The sequence below is a fragment of the Manis javanica genome, chromosome 4, assembly GCF_040802235.1.
Source record: "Manis javanica isolate MJ-LG chromosome 4, MJ_LKY, whole genome shotgun sequence".
NCBI lineage: Eukaryota > Metazoa > Chordata > Mammalia > Pholidota > Manidae > Manis > Manis javanica.
Window position 1 is genome coordinate 54,950,871 of NC_133159.1, and position 27,123 is coordinate 54,977,993.

The following is a 27,123-nucleotide window of genomic DNA, read 5'->3' on the forward strand; positions in this document are numbered from 1 at the left end:
TGGCCCCTTAAAATCGTATCCACATTTCTGGAAAACTCCATTGCATGCTTAGGGTGGGCAAAGTGAACAAAAGGTCTGGCGCCCAGCAAGGGATTTAGAGTAAGACAAATCCCAGCTCTATAATTTAAATATAGACTTGAGCATGTTACTCAATGATTCTTATTTTCTTATCTTAAAAAAAAATGAATTAATGTCCACTTATTGAGCAGTGTAAATGAGATAATATTGATCAGTCACCTAAGAGTTCCTACTTAGTACATAGCAGATACTCAGTAAACTATCCTTGCCTGTTATCTTTCTGTGAAGAAGGATTGGGGTGGTCCAGAAAACTTTATTGCTCTTTCTCCAAACTATCCCAACCCTTAAGAACAACTGCACAGAGCGCTCAGCAATGAACATGCACCAGGCTGAGCGTTTAGAGTCATTATCTTATTTCCATCTCCAATGATTACCCACTACATTGAGGGTCCCTTCAGGGTTTGGTTTGGTTTGGTTTTGGCTGGGGAAGGAGTTCCCGAGTTAGGAAGGGAATAGTTATTAATGAAGAAGAGCTATAGTTACCTCAACTCTAAACAGCCTCCTTTTCAAAATTTCTTAAAGTTTAAGCGGCTGGGAAGTGAGTGGTATTAAGGAAATACTAAGGAAAGGGAAGGAATCCCATTTGCACTGCACGGAGAAAAGCCCATGAGTTTCAGGAGTTCCATGAGTTCTTTGGTATCTTAGAACCTCAATTTTCTAAATCTGTGAAGAGAGAACAAGGCTTTCCTGACAGTTGTTGGAACAGCCAAATAAAACTAAAGCTGTTTGTGTCTGGTAAATGGAAACTCTCAATAAATTGTACCTGTTATCAATCATCTGTGCCATTGGAGGAGGGTGGAAAGCTGTGTCAGGGGTCGAGGGACGGGAAGAGGTTGCTGTGCTTGCTCTTCCTGTCCTGGGAAACCGCAGCATTTCCCATTCCTGCCCCTGGCATCTGCGAGAAAAGGAACTGGGTGAGGGCTCTCGGGGCTACATCCTGAGTCCCAGATGTCCTCCTCGCTGTTGGATGACCCCGCTCCCCTCCAGCACGCGGCCACCCCAGGGCACAGCCGGCTCGGCGCAGCCCCTCTGGGCAGTGACCACGAGATCCTCTACATCCTCGGGGCGGCTCCGAGGAGCATGCAGCTTCCCTGCCCCGGGGCGGGCCAGGGCTCTGTTTGAAGAGATCACCCTGGAGACGCGCTTAGGAGTCTGGGGGAGTGCGCTGCGCCCAGGGGCAGAGGGAGGCGCGCGTCCAGCCGTGGACGAGCCCGAGGTCTGGGAGGCCCGAGCCGAGCTGCGCCGACAATTCCAGCCCTGCCGTGGGTAAGTCGCCCGCCTCACCGTGTGCCCGGCCGATAGCGGAGAAGGGATCAAGACCAGGGTACGTTCAGTGGTCACAGGGGCTAAGCAGGAAGGGCCCTGTGTCGAGAAATGGCCTGTTTGCGTTGGCTACGACCTCTCTGACTCCAAACTCCTCCTCCCCTCAACAAGTAAGAAAAAATAGCCCCCAATTTGGGAACTGTAAGTGATACGGTTGATCCTCCTCCCTCTTGAGTGTCTGGGCTTTAGGGTGATGCCTAGTGCAGAGCTGGCCAGCCCGGTCTATCCCCGGAGCAGCCTGAGTCCCGAGCAGTCCTGAGGCCAGACTGGGGATGTGCGGTGGCTGCACCCCCTATGGCACCTCCTGGTTCCAGCTCTGGCTGCAGGGCAGCCTTGGAAACAGGTGAGCAGACCGAGGTTCATCTATGTCACTTTGGATTGGAACCTGAATGACCCACTTAATCAGGTAGGTTCAGTATGTCCTGTCCACACACAGGCACATTTACATAGACACACTCATACACACAAGCACACACACAGGTGCTCACACAGACACACGATCACTCACACTCACATACATAGGTGCTAGTATTCATACAAGCACATACACATTTGCTCATGCATAAAGGTTTGCAGACGCATTCAGTACACAGACACATCGCACACAAAAAGGGTCACACACAGACACAGACGCACACTCAGGTACACAGATAATGACTCATACAGATGCACACACAGAGATGCTCACATATGTACACATGCAGGCAAACATTTTCATCCATGTGTATAGACACTCTCATACACAGCCTCACACACCCATTCGGACACACTCGTGTTTATACACACAGACATGCTCCCACAGAGAGACACACTCAGGCACGCATGCAGAGATGTTCACACTCACGTACACATTCTCACACACAGGTATGCAATCACACGCACACCCCCCACTGCCAACAGACACCCCACTCCCTTCCAACACACTCACTTCTTCCCTGTCTGAGCGCTCTCCAGTTCCCTGTGCTGCTCCCCCTGCGGTTCCGGGTGGTGCCCTTGTCTGCCTACCCACTTACCTGCCAGCTCCTGGGAGCCAGGGACTCTGCTTTGGTGTCTAGGACAGTGTCTCCTTGTTGGGGGTTCAGACTTTCAGATCATAAAATAATTTAATTGAACATGTAACTTTGTGTGTAGTCGGTGAGGTAACAGAGTTACCATCTAAATTCTGGAAAGTGCATTCCCACTACCAACTTTTAAACAAACATTTATGAGGAAGAGGTATCTTTTCCAAAACATTACTCTGTGAAAAGTTAACATTACTCCGTTTGCTCTTTACAAAATAAATCACTGCTGCTTGAAAAAAATGACCCTTTGGGGAAGACAATTTTAATTTTTTAAATGACAGCAACAGGAACAAATATTAATTAGCAAAATTTAATCAAGATTAAATTTGGTGGAGGCAATAAAAAATACTGCTTTCTGGTGTGGGATAATATCCTTCTACACATGGCTATCTTTTCTCAGTAACTTTAACGTCTTATGCAATTAAGCATTTTTGCTGCAGCTTAATATTGACTTCTGTGAATAAAGTACAATATTGCATAAGCACAAGTCACCAGAATTTTCAAAGTAGTTATACTGACCAGAATAACAGCAGATGCTAAAAATCATTCTTGAGGAAACCCCACCTCCCTATTCAAAAATGGTAGAAAAATTGTTTGTATGCCTTATTTAGAATGAGTCTCTACATAATACTAATGACAGTGTTTCCAGCTCTTCCCTCTGATGTTTTATAAAAGCTTTCTTCCATAGGTTCTGATAATGTCAGACGCTGCTCCAGGCAGAGCAGCTCATTCATTAAAGGCAAGAGGGAGTGTGTCTTCTCTGAGCACCCATGAATTCAGGCCTAAGGAACTCCATGGACATACCAAAGAGTGAGTTGCTGAATAGCTATTAACTTAACTTCAGTTACTGAATAAACAGGCTCATAATGTTTATCAGGCAAAAAGGATAACACTTCCTTGGAAACATGAAAAGGGAGAAAATGGGCAAGTACAAGGTGCAGGTCATGTTTTTAAAAAGAGAAAAAGAGTGGGAAAACTTGTGATGTTGATCCCAGCAGCATTTTTTACCATTTGAAAGACTGCCCCCCAAAAATCACCTAGTCAAAAGAAACAGCATAAGCAATAGGACCAGCTACTTCTTAACATGTCTACTGAGTTCTTCTTCTCAGCATCATATAAATATATGGTAATGTATTTACATACATATTTGTAATATAGATATATACACACACACAGATACACATTAGCATTATTTTATACAAATTCTGTAACATCTTTCATGGTTTATGGTCATATCCTTTTAAATGGCTGCATGATATTCTGTCAGTTTTTAATTCTGGGTCAGTTAACCATTCCCTAATTAGGAAATTTAAATTTGTTTCCACCTTTTTTCTTTTTCACTACATAAAAAGTCTTTGCTTATATTCTTCCCAGAAGTATTATTAGTGGGTCATAGGTAATAAAGATATTTTTTGAATCTTGCTACATATTGCATTTGCTTTCCTGAAGAGATCCATCAATTTTTAATAGTTCAATAGCATTTCTGTTTGCCTTTAGAAAGAAAGCAAAACAAATTATTCAAGGTAGAGGTCTTTTAACTTACATAATAGACTTTCCTTCTTGGCAGTTTTCACAGGATTCAAGGTTGTAGTATATTTATCCCTGCAGTCAGGAAGTAGGAGCTGGTATGTCCTGGGAACAGAAACCAAAAGAACTAGAATAGATTTACATTAGAATTCTGAAACCAAATCTTTCATACTGAGTGTATTCATGTAGTCATTTCAAATTCCACTTTCCAACCCTGGATGTTTGTGGATGACCTATGTCAGTCTCTCTTTCTTACAGATAGGAAATATTAAGGAGTAGCAATCCCAGCATATGTCAGAACCCAGCTGGGAACCCTAAGCCATTTTGGCTGCTATTTACAAATATTAAGTGTAGGGGTTCTTTTTATATTACTCTATATTAAATGCAAATTTTTCAAGAAAATATAATAACCTGACAAATCATGTTTCTCAGAAAATGCTCTCATCCAAAGACTAAACTATCATCTTATTTGCTTAATTTTTATTTACTTCTTCCCTTTCAGAGCAAATTAGAAAGTCATAATAGAATCAGACCATGGCCAAATTTGAAGAAGTAGGGATCACCCTTCTTTTATTGATGAAGTATAAATACAAATTAAAATAACAAGAATACAGAAATCAACTCATTAGGGTAGATTTTTCACTCATGAATACATTTAAGTGGTAATTATTTTACTATATTGCAAAGTTAGAAATTTGGACTACCAAACAAAAGATTCAGAATGGATCCTCTACTTGTGCTTTTTTTCTTAAATAACAAATAAACTGCTTTCAAGTATCCATGCGATGCGGAGGCCATTTAGGAGGCTGCCTCCCCATCTCTAACTTCTATTTGCTTTCCTGTTTTGTCTTCATCACTGTCTGGGACCAGACGGTACAGGTGATTCTCCTTCGTGAAATGAGTCTTCAGCTAGTAGAAACATTCTGAAAACTTAGTGGCTATCAAATGCAGGCATTGTTTTGAAATTCTAATGTTTTATGAAAAAGCATATACCTTTCATTTGAAAGTTAGTTCAAAACAATTTTTGTTTCAAACAAACAAGTAAATTTCAATACTATGAAGTATGTCTTGAGGATATTGAGGACTTAATACATTACCTCATTTAATTCCCCCAGCATTAATCCTACTAGTTAGACATCATTCTTACCATTTTACTGTGAAATAACTCAGGTTTACTGGTCAAGCAATGGCTTAATGACTAGGATATGTCCTAAATCATGACTATGGCATAGAGGGTCTGCAGAGCCTTGCCTACTTCTCCAGCACCCTCTTCCCACTACCTTGTTTGCATCCTACTCCTCGGCCATACTCATATTTATAATCCCTCAGTGCTCTTGCCTCCAGCCATTGCATCATGTTGCTTTCCCCTGGGATACCTTTATCTGGAATGCTCTTCTTACACTGTCTTCCTCCACCTCCTCCTGGAGGATTTAGCTTCATCTCCACCCCTCTAGCAGGCTCTAACTACCCGACTGCAACCACTGCTGCCTCCAGATTGGGCTGCGTGCTCTTCCCTTCTGTTACTGCTGCTCTTTCCTTCTACATAGCATTGTATTTGGCTGTTTTCTTGTCTCTCTCATTAGATGGTGGACTTAGTACGAGAAGAGTAGGCGGTAGACTAACTTAGAAAGCAGCTTCTTGGGTGTGGTATAATTTCAGCATAGATTCAGCCTTACAGTCCTCGGTTCCTCTGTCTACAGTCTTCTTCAGTAATAACTAAATGCTATATATTGATCCCTGGGCATAATGGTTATCTGAAGTGCCTTCTAAATTGTGAAAGGAAAATTGAATTTATATTCAATGTAATGATGAACTGTTTCTAAGCTTGAGTCATTTTCTTTAAATTGTGTTTTCATTATAATGTAATTTTTATTTTTTTAAGGAAACATCTTAAGCTGGATCTTACTAGCCCAACATCATAACTGTTAGCATGATAGCATATCTCTTTCAATACCTACATAGTTTTCCTACTTCATGTGTAATTATGAATTTTGTTTGTTTTCACTTAAATATTTGATAGTAATAAGAGTGGTAATAGCTAGTATTTGTTGATCCCTCACTATGAACCCATTTAAGTTTCATAGAAGCTCTATAACAAGGAATGGCAAACTATGGCCCAAGGGTCAAGTCCAAACCTGCCACAAGTTTTTGTATGGTCCCTTAGTAAAGTATGGTTTCACACAGTTGAAAATTTTTGGCATGTGAAAACTATAAGAAACTCAAATTTCAGTATCCATAAATAAAATTTTATTGGAACACAGCCATGCCTATTAATGTATGTATTGTCTCCAGTTGCTTTCATACTGTAACAGAAGAGTTGTTCAAAGAAACAGTAGAATCCAAAGGGCCTGCAAAGCCAAAAATATTTGCTATGTGGCATTTTACAGGAACATTTGCTCAGCCCTGCTCTATAAGGTAGATGCTGTTATCATCCCCATTTTACAAATGAAGAAAACAGAAGCTTAGAGAAGTTGATGCTCCAAAGCTACAGAATTAGTAAGTGTCAAAATGGGTTTTTGCAAATAGGCAAAAAACTTCATTCTCTGAAAAATGGCTATGTGTAACTTGTATTAACAACTCTTTTGTTCATTCATCAGCACCTTCTGTTTCCCATCCATAGGTGAGAGGAGGTATTTACAATGACCTCTTTCTTACTGGAAGCTCAGCCTTTGGCGGCCTTCAAACAGTATTTTAACAGATGAACTACTCTCATATTTTTAAAATGAAAACAGAAGCTGGAGGTTAAGTTACTTTCCCAGGATAATGTGACATGATATCCAGGCTTATTATCTCTAAGGCCAGTAGTTCAACTGGTAGGGTGGGCCTAAGGTTGGGGACTACAGATTCTCTCTTTTACCTCAACCCAGAATTGCAGTGAGGTTATGTTACCAGAACTTTGAGCATGGATCCCACACCTCTCTACTTGAACCCACTGGTGACATCAGACACACTAGCTAGGCCATACTACATTCTTTCACTTATTCAAGGTTTATTGAACTTCTACTCTCTGCCCATCATTGTGCCACATGTTAGGAATATAAAGGCAACTAACTGTAGGGTTCTACTCTGGAAAAGCTCATTTATCAAGTAAACTGAAAGCCACCTGCTAATTTGTCTTTTCCACAAAAAATGGAATGGATTGCATTCATTACTTCATTTGAAATAAATATTTTTTAACCAATGAGGACATTCCAGGCACTATGCTAAATGGTAAAGCATACAGAAATAATTCCTGCTTCTTGGAGTTTATAATCTATGGGGAAGGTAGTGAACAAGTAATTTTAAATATAATGAAGTTATTGTATGATTCCAACCTACACTACTGAATTGCTTCAGTGCAGTTAAAAATGATATTGTCTGGCCTGTTTCCTCATTGTGGTAAGTTCTAAACCAAACAAAAGCCCCCCAACAAGACCTGGATGAGATATACCTTCCCCCAAAGAGAAGAGACGCTTGAGAAAACTGAAATGGTTTAATGTTCCTAAATTAAACGATAATAACAATTAATATTATGTTATATTTGATAGATTATTAAATCGTTTCACATACAATATCCATACGATTCTTACAAAACCCCTGTGGGTTAAGTAGTAAAGATACTTTTATCTCCATTAATCTCATTTATTATCTTCTTTATCTAAGGAGCAGAGCTGAATTGAAAACATTGGTCATTTCACAGCACACCGGCATCACCAACACGGGCAAGACCCCTCGCGTTTACCTGATTGCCTCTCTTCTTCCCCGTCTTCACTCGCACTCTCTTGTCCAATAGGCACCCGCTCTAATACACACAATACTACACATATACTACATGAATAGACATGCTTAAATACTGTATTATATATATTTAAATTTTTCTGTGCATTTTGATGTTTTGACATCTTGAAAAACCTCTCTCACTGGGGAAAGATTGCCCCTCTGGGATGTAACCAATTCTTAACTTTAGCCAAGGTCTCAGCAGGGAGTTTACCTTTCATTAGCAAACTAACCATCCCAGGGCCAGCCCTCCTCTATCCATCCCACACTCCAGGAGGCAGTGTATTCCTCTGCTTTAATTATCCCAGAGCCAAGTCCCAGGCAACTAGACTTCTCTAGTTTAGAGCCCGCCAAAATTATTCAGACTAGCTAGTCCTGAACCATTTCCCCTGCCCCGCTTTGCCCTTCCCTTGGAAGTCCCAACAAAGGCTCTAGCCTGGCTCTCCCTTGCTCCTGTCTTTCGCTTCTTGACCATGTTCTTCCATGTGGTCCTGCATGGCAGGCCTTACCTCTTGTTCTAGGACCTGTGAGTATAATCACCGTGTTTTCCCAAGCCCCTCCTCTGTCTCCTTTTGTAGCCACACATAACTGACCATCTCATAAAATAATACAGAACAAGGACTTACCAAAGATAAGCATTTTTGACTTACATAAAAGGTGTGTGCTCTAAGTCTCATTTTGTTTTCTCAATTTCATATATCTCTTCAAAATTTTTATTTTTTAAATTTACTCATGTAACTGTAGATATCTAGCACTTTGCCTTTTACTGATGCATAGGAGCCCTTAATACACACCCATCACATGTGTTCTTATCCTTCCCTTAGGGATGAACACCCAGATTGGCTTTCATATGCCATGTGGAACATCTTTGTGCATAATCCTTCATTGGCATTGCTGTGAAAACTGCCTTGGGAATGTGATCCCAGGTAAAGGCATTCACATTAACAGAGATTTGAATGAATGGAGAAATAATCCCTAGATGAAACTGCTTAACACAATAATATACAAGTACTTCTCAAATAAATCTACAAAGTCAAATATATCTCAATCAAAATCCACTTGTACTTTTTGAGAAACTCAAGACACTACTTCTAAAATGTATAGATAAGAAAAGAGTTCCAAGTAACCAAGTTAACTTTGAAGATGAGCATAGAGGAAAGACTTACCCCAACAGATATTAAGATACACCACAAAGCTGCAGTAAATGAAAATAATAATTACAGAAATAGACAAATAGACCAATGGAACACGTGGAAATTTCAGAAGTAGATCCATGACTATATGGAAATTTAATATATGAACAATGGAGAAATGATGGATTTTTTGATAGATAATGTTGGGAGAAAACTGGCTTACTCTATGAAAGAAAAAGAAGCTTGTTTCTTACCTTACACCATTCGCAGAACAGACTCCAGATGGAAGACTGAAATGTGGAAAGATACAAAGTTAGGAGAAGAAGATATAGGATAATATTTTTGTGTTCTTAGGGTAAAAAATTATTTCTTAAATATAATCCCAAAAGGAAAAAAAACTTGATAAACATAACTATAATAAAGCAGCATTTCTGCTCAACAAAGAATACAATAGACACAGTTAATAGGCTTGAAGAAGACATGTTTTTTAAGATCATGCACCTTAACAATCTAAAAAGAAACAATAGGAAAACAATTTTTTAAATAGTCAAAGGAGAGAAACAAGAATTTACAAAAGCAAAGCCCAAATGGCTAAGCAGAATATGAAGAGATGTTGCTCGAACTCACTTGAAATGAGAACAATGCAGATAAAAGCAGGATACCATTTTGCAGCAATCTGATGGCAAAACCTAAGAAGGCAGAATAATACCGAATGTTGGCAAGGCAAGTGAGTCTAAGAACTGATATAAGCCATGAAGCAAAGGAATCTAACATCTAACAGTATTTACAAAAATGGGGATATTATCCACAAATATTGAGGAAACCAAGGCTTGACGTGGTAAAGTGATTTGCCAGATCATCACAGCTCCCAGATAATAATCTGCAATTTTCTAGAATTTAGAGACATCATGAAAGCATTTGCATTTGTTGTGGGCTGAACTGTGTGCCCCTGGTGCTCCCCCAACACTCAGTTGCACCCCAACTCCCACAACCCCTGCCAAATCCCCAGTACTTCCGAATGTGACCTTATCTGGAAACAGGGTCTTTAGAGAAATAAGTGAGCTTAAATGAGTTCATTAGGGTGAGTTCTAATCTAATATGATTGATATCCCTACAAGAAAAGGAAATTTGGGAGAAGGATCTGTTCCAGGCCTCTCTCTCCATGGCCTGTGGTGGCTGTCTTCTCCCTGTGTCTCTGCACACCACCCTCTCCTTGTCTGTGCCACATTTCCACTTCTTAAGGCCATGGAGAGAGGCCTGGAACTGATCCTTCTCTCATTGCCTGGAAAGAACCAATCCAGCCCACACCTTATTCTCAGACTTCTAGTCGCCAGAACTGTGAGACAATAAATTTCTGTTATTTAAGCCATCCAGTATGTGGTACTTGTTATGACAGCCCTAGCCAACTAATGCAGAATTTCTAAAGGGATACATGGAATAGCAGCAATACAATCAGGGAACAGAATGGAGGGGCCCAGAGGCCTACTCTGCTCAGACTGGCTAGGGTCAAGGTCTAACTTGAGCACTTACAAGCTGCCAATTTTGCAAAAGTTATTAAGCCATTTTCCCCTCAGTTTCTCCCTCTATAAAATGAATTAAAATAATAATTGTCACTTTGGGGTATGGTGATAGTCTTTTGAAATAATACATGGAAATGGTTCTTGGCACATCTCAGTATAGAGCAAATATTAATTATTGCTATTAATGGACTTTAGAATCAAACTAGACCTAAGTTTAAATCCCAGATCCTCTGCTTAAGAAGCTACTATTCAATATTCCTTAAGTCTTAATATATCATCTATAAAATGAGAATGATAATGACTTCATCACAGTCATTTCTTTTATTCGTTGAATACATTTTGTTGCCTGAGTTATGCACATGTGCTAGGTGGTAAATATACAGTTGTGAACAGAACGGTGTTGCTCTTGTTGAGATCATACTGACTTTCACGTCGTTGATCCAGTGATCAGTCCTCAGTCCCTATCTTACTTGACTCTCAGCAGTGGTTGACACTGTCCACTGTCCACTACTTTCTCCTGGAAACACTTTCTTCCCTTGGCTTCAGGACACACATTCTATTGTTGTGCTTCTATCTGACTGGTCTCTCCTGACCACTTTTCTTCACAGGTCCCTCCTCTCTCCAGTTTCTTAATGTAGGGGTGCCTCGGGGAGCAGTCATTTGTCCTTTCCTTCTCTTGTCCTACACCTATCCCCTCCGGACTCTCCTTCCAGTCTAGTGACTGAGACATGGTATAGCTCCAGCCCACGTTTGTCTCCCAAACCCCAGGCCCATGTATCTTACTGCCTATTCACCTTCCACTTCAATACCTAGTAGAGATAATAAGCTGACAACTATTTTCTAACTACTCTCCTTCCCATCCATCAGGAAATTCTACTGGAGCAGCTTTAAAAATATTTCCACAACCCAACTATTTATGGCTACCCTTCCCCCCCACCCTCTATCCTCAGACTCATCTTGGTCTGAGTCACTGTATTAGTCAGCTAATGCTGCCGTAACAAAATTCTGTAGACTGAGTGGCTTGAACAAGAGGAACTAATTCTCTCAAAATTGAAGGCTGGAAGTCTGAGATCAGGGTGCCAGCATGATCAGCTCCTGGTGAGGGCCCTCTTCCTGGCTTGTGGAAGGCCCCCTTTCCACTGTGTCTTCACACAGTGGAGAGAATCTTGGCATCTCTTCCTCTTCTGTAAGGATCCTGGTTTAATGACTCAGGGCTTCACCCTTATGACCTCCTTTAACCTTTAAGGTCCTATCTCCAGTACAGTCACATGGGAGGTTAAAGCTTCAACATACGAATTTTGTGGAGACACAATTTCATCCATAGAACTTAATGTCATCTTTCATCTGGGTTACTACAAAAGTTTTCTAACTGGTCTCCCTGTCTTACACATGCCCGCCTACAGTCTGTTCTCAACACAGCAGTTGGAATGCTCATTGTAAAGTATAAAGTGGATCTTGCTACTCCTCTGCTCAAAATCCTCTATAAGCCCCACTTAATCAGAGTAAAAGCCAAGGTTTTCCAGTGGCCCACAAAGCTGTACACGATCCAGCTACCTGACACCTTTGTAAGCTCATCTTCTTCCAGCCTTCTGCTTGCTCCCTCCACTACAGCTACTCAGGTATCTATGCACTTCTTCAAGCATAACAAGCGGCCTCATGTCTCAAAGCCTGTGCCTGTGCTTTTCCCTCCTCCTCACACGTTCTTCCCTCAGACATCCACAGGGCTCATTTCCTCGCCTCTGGTTCTTTGCCCAAGGAGGCCCGTCTTGACCATTCTATTCAGAATTGCAAACAGCACCCTCTCTGCTTCAACTTCCAAGCTCCCTTAACTAAGCAGTCCTTTTCTCTGTAGCATGTAATATACAATACATCTAATGTATTATACAATACTAATATGTAATACTCCCATATTCTATGTAATGTAATTTACAATACTTATTTAGTATTTTGTCTATTGTCTATCTCTTCCCATTAGGTTCCGTGAAGGCAGAGACTTAAGGGTTTTTCTGTTTTGTTTTTTTCATTATTGTATCCCAAGGACTCAGAATAGTCCCTGGCACATAGCAGTCATTCAATAAATATCTCTTGATGGTTGAATAAATAATTATTACATTATACTAATTCTCAAATAAGTAAGCCCTTTTGCTCATGAAAAGGTTAGGTTTACAGGTCCACATATGTTAAGTCCTGGATGACGAATGGCTTTCATCTTGCAGACATAAGATGCATTGACAGCAAATAGAAAAATTCTTGTTCATATTTTTAAAACAAGGTATAATTTTACCTCCTTGCTGAAACATTTCATTGTGCAACTATTTCAAACATTTAAACATTAAGATTTTCTAAAAATGTGTTTCATTTGTGTTGAAAATCTGTTGAGACAGACCATATCTTGGTGATCTCCACATCATTGTAGATCATGTGCTGTCCTTATCACAACTGCTCTCAGCCTCACGCCTCACCTCTCCAGTGACAGCCAAGGGTAATGCGACTTTGAACATATGCATTCATTCAGGAGCTGCACAGAACTTTCATCAGTTGCCCTTAACCTTAACCTCACCTAGGACTTAGCTCAAGGGGCTTCAGACACTAACTCTGATTTTCTATCGACACACTCAAAATTATTCTATTTTTGTCAGTCGCCTTTCCGGGATTATATTCAGTCACATTAGAGCTCGACTTTTCACAGGCTGTGTGGTTCATTCTTTGTCCTTCAGAATCATTCCTTTTTCTTGAAAAATGTATCTCACGAGAACACATACCACGTCATTTTCCTTCCTCTTTCAGTTTTGAAAACAGATCTTGACTTTTGTTTCCATGACAGCTCTCCTCGTAAAATGGGTCCCATAATGTGAATAAAATAATCTCAAACCTATATAAAAATCCAGCAAACCTGCTATAGATTAAGTGGACACAAAACTAAATTCCCTTACCAGACAGCTTACCCCTTCTACCAAGGGGGGAAGAGCTGGCATGCCTTTCCTCTTAAGCAGAACATTTATAAAAATATCCATAGAAGTTTTGAGGTGCAAAGTTCTAAATGCCTATCTTACCTGGTTTTCTACGTCTTGTTTCTCAAGCGCAAGAACTTCAATTTGTCTTTGTATTCCCAGTACTTCCCACACTGTCTTCTATATGGTGGACAATAAATATTTGTTGAAAGAATGAAGAAAAAACAAAAGAGCAAAAGCAGTCTTTTTTTTCGCAGTGCACTCTGAAGTATCTCCACTGGGAGGCAGCGTATCACTTTAGGAACAGGTTCAGGGCCAGGGGAAGGGGGGTGGGGCAAGAGCATGTTTAAATGATACCGTTCAAATGATGGTAGTTCCTGGCATTTCATGGTTACAAATAAACAAAAGATGACATTCTGACCTTCTTAATCTACTAAATTAATAGCTCCAAAGCTGGTTATGCATTCAAGTATCTTTTACTACAGCTTCCAAACAACCCAAGTAATAATGGCAGTGAAAATTTTGAAAATCAATTCTCACTGATAATTAGATGATATTGTGGCTGGTGAGATTTAATTGAAATTACTCTTTCTGTCTCTAAAACTCATAACAATAAGACACATCTTGTTTTTATTCTGTGTAATTCAAAGAATTGTCAGCAAGCAAATTTGTAAGATGTTTTCAGGAAAGCTGAGTTTCATGAAAGAATCAGCATACTCCAACTCCTTAGCAAATCTTTTTTGTCTCTTTTCTAGATAATCAGGCTGCTGGGTTAGCAGGGGACATTTCCAACATCAATCAAGTACAGTACAACAGGGTTACTTTTGCTATTGTGGACTAATTCATGCAGCTGTTTTTGCACTCAGGTTAATTCCAAGTCTGTCCTCAACTATAGTATAAAAGAGTCCAAATATAATTGAAATTTGCATTGGGCTACACAAATTGGTACTCTTCTCCCTAGAATAATATTAGTTGATTTGTTCATTATTTTCATCAGTAGTTTGTATCAGACTTTCAGTTTTCCTGCATTTACTTTTAATCTACTTTCCTTCCTAAGACTTTATAACTCTCTTGGATACATTTTGCCAGTTGAAATATTTTTACTCCATAAATGCTAGCAAGCTGATGAAATACACAGATAGGAAGGACATTTTTCACATTCAAAAAATAAAATCAACTATAGTATTTCTTTTGCAATGAGATCATGTATCTAGAAGGATTTACTATAAACTAGGGCAAGTATAGTCATAGACAACTGAAACTCACCACTTGTAATGTTGTGACATATACCCAAGAAATTTATCATGTTGGGTATATATCACTAGTAATGAAAATTATAAATTTGTTTTTTAAGCATCTCATGTTTTTATCTTTAAAATTTTCAAAGGGCTTGAGTAAAGCTGCTTATCAATAAAAATATGTACAAGTTTTTCTAAGTCAATATTCTGAAATGATATTGGTAATTACCAATTTTCAGCTATAGGTTCTCTTTTATTTCTTTTCCTGTTATGTGTGACATTAAGCCCTTTGCCTTATTTCCTTTCTCTCTGAAATGAGAATAATGACTCTTTTACTTGCTTAAAAGAGTATTGTGAAGGTAAAATGAGATAGTCAATGGGAAATGTTTTGTAAAGTTAGAAGTGGCATATGTAATATTGGGACAGGCTGGCTTATCTTATAATCAAAGGGCTTTTGCAACATCTGAGTTTTCTAAGCAGAAGCTATCTTCTTTGGTACTGCTGATAACACCTGCAACCAATGTGGCCAAACAGATCGCTGCTACTTCAAAGGGCAGCAGAAAACTAAGGAAAGCAGGTGTTACAATAATGAAAGCTGAAACACTAACCCAGAAATCCATCATGAAAAAGCAGCTGTAATTTCTTGCATCCCTTTCTTGGGATGAGTGACTAAATCTTAATTTACTGTGTTAACTGTACTATATTAAAGGATTTTAAACAATAGATTACATGTGATTGTCTTAAGAAATATCAATTAGTAAGAAACTCACTAATTCCCAGTAGCTGAGAACTCAGTATTTTAAACTCCTTGCATTGATTTAATAAAAAAAGACTAAGAATATCTCTTTCTCATTTCAGACAAAAACATAACCTGCTTAGAAAAGTGGTGACCCTGCACACACATGGACACACACACACACACACACACACACACACAGTTATACACCTCCTTTGAAATGACATCTGTCTTACCTTCCGTTTTCACAGGTGGAAGGACTTGGGGGTGGGAGCCGAGACTGACCTTAGTGACAGTTGAATTTCCTCCAAATTAAGTTGAATTAAGTAGTGCTGGAGGGACATTAGGGGCTCCTCTTTGCTTGGGTCTCTTGTTCGACACCTGGATAAGCTTCTATTGCCTTGGGAACCAAGCCAAAACCCTTTCTTAAGGTTGAAAAGGGTGGTTGATGCTTATTGATTTACAAAAGTTTGGGTGAATTGTGGTTTCTCTCGCCATGTGGGTGAGTTTTGTTTTCCTACACAAGGGATTTGTTTTGAGGTACATAATAGTAGTGAACTCTTTATAATACTATAAATGTATATATATATATGGTTGTTTCCCACATTTTAAGCTTCCTCACGTATTCCCCAGTTCCTTTTGTGAGCTCTGCCCACTTTGAGGTGAGAGAGAGCCTTTGCACTTGTGGTAGAGACACGATCGGCGATGGTGCGCATGTGTCCCAACATGCAGTCTGTTGCCTCACAGACCAACCCATGAACACTCTCCAATTTTCCGCTATAGGTTCTCTTTCTAAACAGCACTGCACTGTAACTCCTCCAAGTAACTTCTCTACACATTAATGTTTCCATTTCTAAACTATTTCAGACTTTAAATATGTCCCTGGGCTATATACCTGGGGCTTGCTTGAAATTTTTGGAGAGAAAACTTTAACTTTCTAACATTTTTGCTGAAAGCAGCATTGTGCTGTGTTATTATTGTTATAATGAACTATTGAAATTTGTTTTCTTTCTTGCTTTTAGCTCTCTGAGTACTGTGTCTTACGTGGATGAGCCTAGCCAACGTGATGATGCCTCGCGCCTCACGGTTCAAATGGAAAACACCTATCAGCTGGGTGTGTCATCGCTCATTCATAGTTTTAAACTTCTGATTTCGTGAATGATATTTATTTAAAATAATATCTGATAACCTGGCATTATTTTCAAGGCTAGCACAATATAATGGATCTTAATTAATTGAATGATTTGATGCTAGTTTAATTTCTTTGCCTGCAAAACAGGACGGACACCCATTGCCTACTGTCTTGATCAGTGTTTCCTAAATACTAAGCAATGTACAGGTGGCATTGATGTGCATCGCATATCACTGAATTAGGAAGTTCATTGGGTATTTTTGGATTATCTTGTGGACTTATTTTATATGTACTTGAGTTAAATGAAAGAGAGACACATTAAAATTTTATCCAACAGAACCAACCAATGTTGACAGATGAAGAAAAAAGCCTTCAAGGCAAAGGCAGATGATTCCAGGTCCCCTGTTGACAGAGATGTTTATACCTTCCCACTGAGGTTTTGGGTCTTTGAAAACAAAGGTCTTTGCACCTGCCTCTATCCTCCCAGATGGAGTCCACAGTGAATATCTTTTCCCATTCATGTTTCCTCACAGACCTACTTGTTTTCTCTAAATGCACTCCTGCCCACTATTATCTGAATTCATATATAATTACTGCTATATAGAAATTCCACAGAGACTCACCAGTGACCAAAGGAAGACCCTCTGGGCCAGAGTGATTCCACCTGCAGCCAGTTAACCTCAGGAAAATTACAGACCATCAACACACCCCATTAGGCCTTGTAGCCAGTTTTCCACAATAATCCCCAAGACTACATGGAGTATGAGGCTCCAAAATGAATCAGTCTACTAGTATTTCCACAGTGCCTGTGATCGACAACTAATATTCCTGCCATCCAATATACTGTCACACTCCTTCTGGAAACCTGACCCTGTTTCTTTTGAGGAAACCCTATACTTACCATCATTACCATTTTTACTCCATAACATTCTGCTGTGCTGGCACTTGCTTCAGAGATGTAACACTGACTGATTCTAGAACATAACCTTTGATCAGTCAAACCAACCAGAGTCTTCAAGATTCAATTCAGGAAATGCCATTTGGGCTCTTGAGGAAGCAGATCAGGCCCTGAAACCTGAAAGCATGTAGGGGCCATGGCAGCTTTTGCCATCCTGTCCCCACATGAAGCCTGAGATGGAGAGAGAACCAAATCCTATTATCATTATTTGAGTCCTAAATCCAGCTGTCTACTCAGACTTTTCAGTTAGGCAAGCTCAGTTTGGGTGAGGTCTCCCCCCGCCAATTATCAGTAAAAGATCTTAGCCATTTGGTGCTTTTGACTTTGGGCTCTGCATGCTGAAAGGTTTGAGTCAGACTTCAGTAGGATGAAGGAGCTGAAATATAAAGGCCTGTGTTTCTTCCTCATAAGAATATATTTTCTTATTTCCTTAAACAAACTGAATCATCTTACCAGTTTTAGAAGCATTGAGTGTCAAACCAAGTTAGAGAAGTAATTTTAGAAATACTTTAGTATAAAGTATTTTCCTTTTTTTCATACAAAAAAATAATGTGAATTATTCTTTTATGCTTAATAATCTATTTTTTAAATGTTCAACTAGCTATCTTATTAATATTAAGTCAAAAATGTATTTCCATTTCAACTTGTTCCTGGGTTTATTTTGCATCTAAAAAACATTCTGTGGGCCTTTGGTGAAGATTTTCTCGTATCTACGCCACACAATACTGCCCAGAAGAGTGTGTGTTGGAGACAGGGGTAGGGAGTACAGCCAGTCAATCACCAGCCTTTTTGTGTGTAATTTTTCACTTTCTGCCCAATAATATCTGCATCATCTAAGCACATCTTAAATGTTTAGTATGTGTGTCCTCCTTTTATCTGAGTGATCAAAGCCACCAAAAGTGAGATAAAACATGAGTATAATTAATGAAAGAAAAAGGGGAATGGAAAAATGAAAGTATATTTATTATAATAAAATCCCATTTACATTTCCCATTAATTAGTTACTGAAACATGAGTATAGATGAACATAGAGTTCCAAAGATCCAGTGTATCTGAATTTGAATACTAGTTTTGCTAATTCCTAAGTAAATGATGTTTGAGCAAGGTATTTGGCATCCTTGAATATCAGTTTTTTCATCTGTAAATAGGAATAATAGTCTACATGTCACAGGGATACTGTGAGAATGCAGTGATGTAGTGTAGTTAGTTGGCTTCTCCATTCATTATGTAATTGCTTCTAAATCAAACTGGCATGTTATGACCTCTCCTTAAGTCACTAAGGAGAAAAGCCTTCTAAGACATACATTGTAATTTCCTATTAATTTTGGTGAGTTCTCCATGGGACTTTTTCTGGAGCAATGATTGTGAAGAGGTATCTGATTCTTTAAAATCACTGACTGAGCACCAGGCCAGACAATAGCGCTGGTGTCTGTCTTTGCTGCCACATCGAGACAGCCTGCCTAAGAATGAAGCCAACAGAATGAAAAGTAGAACCTGAAGAGGGAGAGAGAGAGAGATATCATTCGAGCTCAGCTTGCATGAGCTAATCAGACCCTGTGTCAGATGCTTTCTTGGCCAAGGCCTGGCAGTCTCTCACGTGCTGACTTCTCCCCACCCCACAGGGTCCTTCCCAACTGCGGAGGCCCCACTATCTCCTGAGTCACCTCCTCACCTATCTTGCTGCCTTCTCAGTAGGAGCAACCCCATCTCTTCCCTCAGCATGAAGGAGCAACAGTAACAGCAACAATAGTAATAATAATAAGTACTTAAAGGAGCATTTTTGTATGTGTGGCAGACATTGTTCTAAGCATTTTTACAATTTCACCTCAAATAATCCTAACAAAAAAACAATATTGGTAATTCTTGTTATTATCCCAATTTGGGAAATTGAGATACAGATTTATTATTTAATATTTATATTAAGCAGTATATAAATATTAATATTTAATAGCCAAATTTTTATCTTTTCTCTTTTAAATCTATTTTTTATGGACAAGTTTGTCTTTCCTTTCTTTTTTTCTTCTCCGTCCTGACCCTTCTTCAGGTCTTTGCCTTTTGAGTTACAAAAACACTTTTCCTCCTTTCAAAGAAAAAAAAATTGATCAAGAAAAGAAAAAAAGCTTTGGCGTTCAATTAGTTGACTCTGAAAGGAGCTTCAGGGGTTTATTTTGAAAGTTAAAAGCTGATCATTCACTCCTCTTTGCATCTCAGCATCCAGCCTGAGCAAGGCACTGGTGGATCCTGGCTGTAAGGGCAGAGGTCACAGGCAGAGGGGAAAGAAGAGAAAAGTTCATGACTGTATTTCAAGATGTTTTCAAAACAGAATCTGGTTAATGAGATTAAAAACAAAAAAACACTAAATGGAGTAGAAAGGACACTGGTGCAGCAGGACAGCTGCAAACAGGGACCCAAGTGCTGCCAGGATTCTACTTTCCAGCACTAAATTGTGTCTGGGCTTCCTTCTGTCCTGGCAGCCTGGCTTCCTTCCGCCAGTGATAAACAAGGCCTCTCGCAGTTCCGAAGGGTCACATGTCATAACTTCAGCCACCAGAAAGAGACTGACTTTTTTTCCTTTTTTTTTTTTTCCCCCAGTTTTAAATTAAAATTTCAAGAAAGGACTCTAATTGGCCCTCCTTGGGGCAAGTGCCACCCCTGGGCCAAACCATGACCTGTACTCGGGCTCCAAGGGGTCCATGGTAGACCCTAAAGAACCAGGTGGTTAGAATTGGAAGAAGACCGGTTTCTAGGAGGGGAAATACTGTTTCCAAATGACAGGGATGAGTACTAGCAGACAAATACCTGTACTGAAGGAATTTACTATTTTCCGAAGGAAACAGTGCATTTAAGTCACTACTACACGCGGCTGACTTAAGTACCATGTGAATGATGTAGGGCAAGTAAGGTACATGCAATATGCGTACGAGAAAGTGAAAAAGAGAGAAGTATCCACAAAGGACATAATCTATTTCATTGAATTCAAGCTAGCTATATCATTTTTAAATTTCTTCAGTATAAATGGGAAATCCCCCTCAATTTAGCCTCACTTCACTAGAGTGTGCAGTGGATATCTTCTAAAAGATCCGCAGGCAGAGGCGTGTAGGTTGCTGGCAGTTTACCTGCAGGGGCGGGAGCCCATGAAGCCGGAGCATCAGAACCAATCCTGCACAAGGTTGTAACTGCTGGTCGCTGTCCTGCTGACTAAATACTGGGGTTCATTATCAGACTCATTGCATCAGATGTCTCCATTTTACATGTCCACAATCATTCCCCCTCCTCATTTAAGTTTAATTGAACAATACCTATGTAATCATCAAAATAGAAACACTCTATTGAGCTCCGGGAGGCGGTCCTAACTACAGGCACGGGCCCTGTTCTTCTGGTTAGGTTCAGCCTGTGGGAAACTTCAGTAGGATGTCCGGGAGCGGAAGGAGTGTGAGTGGAGCGGGAGGAGTGTGAGTGGAGCATTGATTTCCCCCACCCTGCCAGTGGGCTCATCTGAGGCTGTTTGCGTTCATCAAAAGAAGGAGGTAGGCTGCTCTCAGGGGAGTCCTCTCCACATGCCTCTTCTGGGATCCAGTGAGAGTTCCCTTCTCAGATCCCTCTGACCTGGAGGGGGATGAGGGTAACACCCTCACTTTCACTGGCCAAGGGGTGCTGCACTATCCTTTGTGATTTCCCACACCCTGCTCAGAGCCTCCTAGGGGGTCTCTTTATTAAGTCCTCTGGACTTGTCCTTAGTGTGACATATGTTTCTTTGAACCCTGCCTGATACAGTCATTAAAAATAAACACTTTAAAGATATTGATGATGACTATTAAAATAGAATTGGATATAATTCTTGATCCCATTCCTTCATCTATATCAATTCAGCAAATAATGACTGGGCCTCTATATGCCAGGCCCTGTGCTCATGTGCGTGTTGTACAATGACAGAGAGATGATGAGGTCACTGTTCCTGGGAGGTACAGATGATTCTTGAGCGCAGGACAAAGAAGATCCATCTGAAGCTTCAGTTCTGAATATGGATTAAACGTGGTTAAGAATATAAGATCTTGAGTCAGATAAACCTGGGAGTACACCCCAGCTCTGCCATTGTGGAATTCTGGGCAAATCACTCGATGTATTTAAACTTCTGCATTCCCATCTGTGAAGTGAGATAACAGTACGATTCACCCCAAAGATTTATTGGAAGATTATATAAAGTAATAAATGTATATTAATCACAGTGCCTGACATGTAGAGAATTCTCAATAAAAGTAGCCATGATCTTTTCTAGGATTATTTTCTATAAAATGTTGAATTCTACTTAAATTCAAAAATCACACATTAAACATTTCTTATGTCTTTAGTGTTGTATTGGACTCTGAGAAAGATAAAACCTTATCCAGCTTACCATTCTACTGGGGAGAAAGACAGATATGCCATAGCTATTATCAGGTGGATTAGGAGCCAGAATAGCAGTGGGGACCCAGTGTACTGGGAGTACAGAGAAGAGAGGGTTGATTTTTATCTGAGGAGCAGAGGAAGGCTATTTGGAGAAGGAGACATTTGGGCTGGCCTTGAAACATAAGTGGATACTTCACAAATGAACAAGATGCTCTATTTAAAAGGAAGAACAAGAGCATGTGTACACAGCATCCTTCAAAAGACAGATGAAGTCCATGAGACTGGAGAGGCATCTCTAGAGAAAGCTGAAGTGGTGGGAGAGAGACTATAGATTAGGCAGGAGAGCTGAACCTTAGACCTCACCAAGGGAAATACCATGGTGCAACTATCAACTGTAGTGTGGCACACAGATTGGAGGGGAGACGTAAGAGCTAGGTGGGCCAGTTAGAAAGACTTTGAAGTCACTAATGATGGGAATGTGGAGGAGACGTTTCATGCCAAACCTCAGTGGTATTAAACACATTCTTTGTCTGGCAAATGGATGAGTCCTCTGTCTTCTTGTCCTTTGCCAGAGAACCTGACTGGAAATGTAATTAGGACCACTTTTTTCCTTTAATAGAGGTCACCCTGAAGATTAAATGTCTCTCCATCTTTCACTGCCCTTTTGATTAGCCTCCTGGGCAGCAGATACGATTTGAAATTACTTTCTAGAAATTTCATCTGTATTTTCAGGTCCTACCAAACATTTTCCTGTGGTCCTTGTCAACCATATTCTGAAAGATGTGTTAACTAACTATCTACAAGAAGAACAGTATGAACCGGAGCTCTCTAGACAGATGACTAAAACCATTTCTGAGGTACATGTATAATTTTCCCAAAGCGTTCATTGTAACTAGAATATTTGCTGAAAGTACAAACTCCTACTTTTTGACAAACTCAGTAAGTTTGTAGTAGCAGTAAAAATACTTATTTATATTTTTTGAAAATTTTTACCAGATTATATTCCGTGTGTGTTTGTGTAAAAAGCTTTTGTCTAAAGCAATCATTTTGTGCATTATTTGTGTGGTTTTTTAAATATATAAAACTGCCCCCTTTATTTAAAGAAGTTATTGTAAAAGATACAATATTTTAATGATTATTTTCTCTTCCCCAAGGCAGCTTCTTTAAGTGCCATCAACTGCAAACTTTGTGACCTTAAACTACATTTAAATGCATTTCTGTTTTTATCAACTAAAGTGCTGGCACCACATCAGGTTTTCTCTACTTTCTTTTTCATAACAAAGTTTTTAATACACATTCATGATTAATCTTACAGGAGACTTCTGATCTGTGGTTCCATAATTAGACATAATTAGTCAGGTTTTCTCTACTTTCTTTTTCATAACAAAGTTTTTAATACACATTCATGATTAATCTTACAGGAGACTTCTGATCTGTGGTTCCATAATTAGACATGAACAAGACAGTATAACTCTAATGCCAACATTCTTTAAAGAAAAGTCATCTTAACATAGATTTTCAAAGAATGTAATAAACCAGTTAAATTATGTGTCCTGGCTTACAATTTTTCTATGTGCCTTTGAGAATGTAGATTTATTTCTGGTGCTATCATTTTGTCCCTGAATGTCCTGTCTGAATGAGAACAGTGCTTGAAGGGAATCAGTTATGGTTCTACAGTAATTCCTGAGAGTATCTACAATGCATCATGCTATTTTAACTTAAATCCACTATATTTATGACAAAGATTAAGACAAGTTTTTTGTGGCTAAGTGAGGACTCTTTTTTTTAAAATTTCTAGGTTATTAAAGGCCAGATCAAGGACTTGATGATTCCCCGGTATAAGCTAATTGTGATTGTTCACATTGGACAACGGGAGAGTCAGAGCATACTGATTGGAAGCAGATGCCTCTGGGATCCTAAAAGAGATACCTTTTCATCTTATGTTTTCAGAAATTCTTCCCTCTTTGCTCTTGCAAATGTCTATGCAGTTTACTTGGAGTGATTGAAAATAAGAAATCTAGTTCTTACTTTTTTTTAATCAAGAAATAGGTTGTATTTATGTTGCAAGTTTTATTGCACAAAATTTTGAGAAAGAAGCAACATTAATATTTAAAAGAACTGGCATTTGGGGCTTTGTTAGACTTGTAAGAACTGGGGGAGAGGAAGGTGGCACAAGAAACTTGTTTTCCAAAGAAGGAACTAAATCTTAGTTCTGCAGAGTTGTTTTTCATAGACATAGATTATTATTAAATATTACTTTGGTACTAATTATCTTAATTACTCTTCAATTAGAGAGCTAGAATTTCCTTCATAGAAAGGCTTTTTTTAAAAAAAAATTTATGGCTATATGCTCTGACCAAGAAATGGTAGAATATTCAATATGGTATATGCAAATGATAAATGTTAATATGTCTCAGTGCTGCCTATAAAACAATACTGGTTTTCATTTTGTACTTAATAAATTGAGCAGCATTCATTAACTGCAATTATTGTTACGTGTACCTGACAGCTGAAACTGCTGAGGTAGAATTAATGATTTCATAACAATTATCATAGTCCCACAGGGCTGCTAGCTAAAACTAGAAGCTCTTGTGGGTTGCCTGCACTTTACAAAATTGTGGGAGAAATGAATGTTGGCTCTTTAATAATGGAAACTAGTGAACAAAGGCTTTTTAGGGTACTGAAGTAGACGTTGTAATATTAAATATACATGATGTACCTGTAACACATAAAATCATGATTGAAAGAGGCACTGCTTTCAAATATACACTGCCTTATGTGCCTTTTGAATAGGTTTTCCTAGGTAACAAACTTTTACACACAATATATGGCTGGTAGCTTAACACATAAAACATCTGTATTTACTGTTTTTGTTCCTACGAATTTAATACTAAAGTGACTCAGTGCTGTTTTGAATGGATGGCACTAAAATTTACAGGGCTGGAATAGCTTATTATCCTGCTGGTTAATGTAGCTTGTACCATGGATCATTCCTTTTTATGGAGCTTTCAACCCTTTGTGTGCATGTAAAATGATGCCGTGGCACTGTTCTTGGACGGTAAATGGATGGCCTAGAGGACATTTGTGAAAGGCCAAAGACAAATTGTACACATATGGAGAAAATTAGCAATGCCTTAGTCCTAAGGAAAAAATGATGTATAATTCATTTCAAAAAAAATTTAACAAATGGGAAACAGTCAGTGCTTTATAGTTTTAAAATACATTGATGTCTTATTTTTCCCCAAAATGAACTGTAAAAAATAAATGTATACTTTTTAAATCCCTCTCCTTCTGCTTATTCTGGCTTTTAAGGTAGGTTTTCAAAATGAATTAGTCAATTTTCATTATTTTTTCTGTTAGTGCCTGAGTGGAATATGTCTGTGTAATAATTTATCACAACCAGTATTTGTCAACCTCCGTAGCCCACTTTTGAATCTGGATTAGATCATAAATAAGTGAGTAAATGAGGTTCGTATTTTCATTACTCATTTGTGAACATATCCCCTCTTGGAACAATAGCAGGGGCAATTAACTAGCAATTTTACATGAATAAATCAGAATGAAGAAATTTCTTTAGTATGTAGAAAGTCCATTATAAAAATGGCTTCATTTTTTTTTTTAGAGTTCTAAAATCTTGTCCATGAGATAATTTCTTCCCATCTGTCCTAGGCTGTGTAGGAATCAAAACCTTAAAGCATGATGTCAATTAAAAAGCAAGAAAGGAAGCGGTTTGCCAACATATTGCCATGTACTGTAATTCAAAAATGATGAATTCTAAGCAATTACATTGCAGTATAAGAATATACAGTAGAAATTCACTAATTGTGACTCAGAAGCATGCTGGTTATCACAAAAAACATTGTGATAGGACATTTTGATGGATTTGTTAGCTAACCATGATGGCATCATATTGCCATATATGAATGTATCAAATCAACAATGTTGTACATCTTAAACGTATCAATGTTATGTCAATTATATCTCAATTTTTAAAAATAAACATTTTTTAAAAGAAATGACACTGTAAATTTGAGGGAATTCTTTTACTTTGAAACAGCTGATGTTTTCCAGATATTTTTCCTTCTCAGTAGGTGTTGCTAAAGTGCCATCCTTCTTCCCAGACCCACCATGCTCATCCTGACCTCTCAGGCTCCACTCATGCCTCTCCCCACCTCAGAACAACCCCCTTATGCTTGTAGCAACTTTCTTCACCTTCAGCATCAAACTCAGGTCTCACGTTTTCTCTAAATCCTTCTCCATCCACTGCTTCCCTACTGTTCTCTCTCTTCTTTCATCACCCTTGAAGTTGAGCTCCTGATCTGTAGCTAAATTCTGAATAATAATTTTGTTTATTATTAAACAAAATTACTAGATTGAAAACACTGTGAGTATGTGGACCACATATCCTGACCACAATTAACCATACAATTTAGTACATATTACCTTTTCAAGCAAGAATCATGTGCACTGATTTCACTATGCCATGTAACTAGCAACTACAAAGATAATAGTAATACACAGTTCAGCCCTAGAGGGTTGAACCCTAGTGGGTTGAACTAGATCCTGTAGGGATGATAAGTACACCAATGACCACGGTACAGACTAGAATATATTCTCAGAAGAAAGTTCAGAATATCTTTCTCTGTTTAAGGAAATCAGGAAAAGCTTCCTGAAGGAAGTAGCACTCAATCTATACTATGGAGGTAATAACTGGAATTTCAACAAATGAGTTCAGAGTACAGGAAGAAGCTGACACTGGATAAAGTGTGTGTTCATGAGGATGTGTGGTTAAAAGTAGGACTGGAAGGGTACATGGATGGAACCCTAAAGGTCTGTGTAAAGAAACAACACTCAGATCATGGGTTGTCATGGAAGACTTTTCTGTCAGCTGATAGTGTATATGAAGGGGCTCATTAAAAAGGGGAATCTGTGGGTAAAGAGCAGGGAGACCACTGAGGGGAAGTGAGAGGTAATGGGAGACTGAACTAAGTGGCAGAATTGAAATGGAAAGGAGAGGACAGTCATATGGGACATCCCAGACACAAAGTGTTCTTGATCACAGGAAGGGGAAGGAGGAGTCCGAGGTGACTAAAGCAACATTACAAGGTGCTTCCAAGTTTCAGGCTCTGGATGTTTCCAGTCTCAGTTCTGAGTCCAGCTGTCCTGCTCACCACCCAGGTCACCTTAAATTACTAACCTCACCAAGCCGCAACTTTCCCATCTTAAAGTAATAATAAAGCTGATAACCTAGCTCACAGGTTTTAGAGTAAGGCAGAGGGTGGTGGGGGCAGCCTCTGCTTGCTAAAACAAGTGAAAATACATGT

General features: G+C 39.1%; 1 protein-coding gene and 1 long non-coding RNA gene across 5 annotated transcripts in view; one reads left to right on the top strand and one right to left on the bottom strand.

Annotated features, from left to right (window-relative positions):
* The window catches only part of LOC140848910 (uncharacterized), a 112,194-nt gene extending 98,123 nt beyond the window's left edge, over window positions 1-14,071 (bottom strand). Inside the window, exons 1-2 of the long non-coding RNA XR_012130201.1 lie at window positions 9,133-14,071; window positions 4,006-4,094 (exon numbers count right to left, since the gene is read on the bottom strand). This is a non-coding gene — a long non-coding RNA (uncharacterized lncRNA). The remainder of the gene's footprint in view (window positions 1-4,005; window positions 4,095-9,132) is intronic.
* Window positions 803-26,032, top strand: DYNLT5 (dynein light chain Tctex-type family member 5). 4 transcript variants are annotated; one of them, XR_012130200.1, is made up of 5 exons: window positions 803-1,344; window positions 3,151-3,272; window positions 6,377-6,485; window positions 16,346-16,437; window positions 23,598-23,698. XR_012130200.1 is itself a non-coding variant. In XM_017666768.3 (5 exons), the coding sequence occupies exons 2-5, from the start codon at window positions 3,160-3,162 to the stop codon at window positions 23,799-23,801; spliced, it is 534 nt and encodes a 177-aa protein (XP_017522257.1). In that variant the 5' UTR covers window positions 849-1,344; window positions 3,151-3,159; the 3' UTR covers window positions 23,802-26,032. The 4 variants fall into 4 exon arrangements, 1 of the variants encoding a protein (XP_017522257.1); XR_012130199.1 differs by lacking the exon at window positions 23,598-23,698 and adding an exon at window positions 19,036-22,525; XM_017666768.3 differs by lacking the exon at window positions 6,377-6,485 and adding an exon at window positions 22,532-22,656 and having other exon boundaries at window positions 849-1,344; window positions 23,598-26,032.
* Window positions 26,033-27,123: the final 1,091 nt, after the last annotated feature.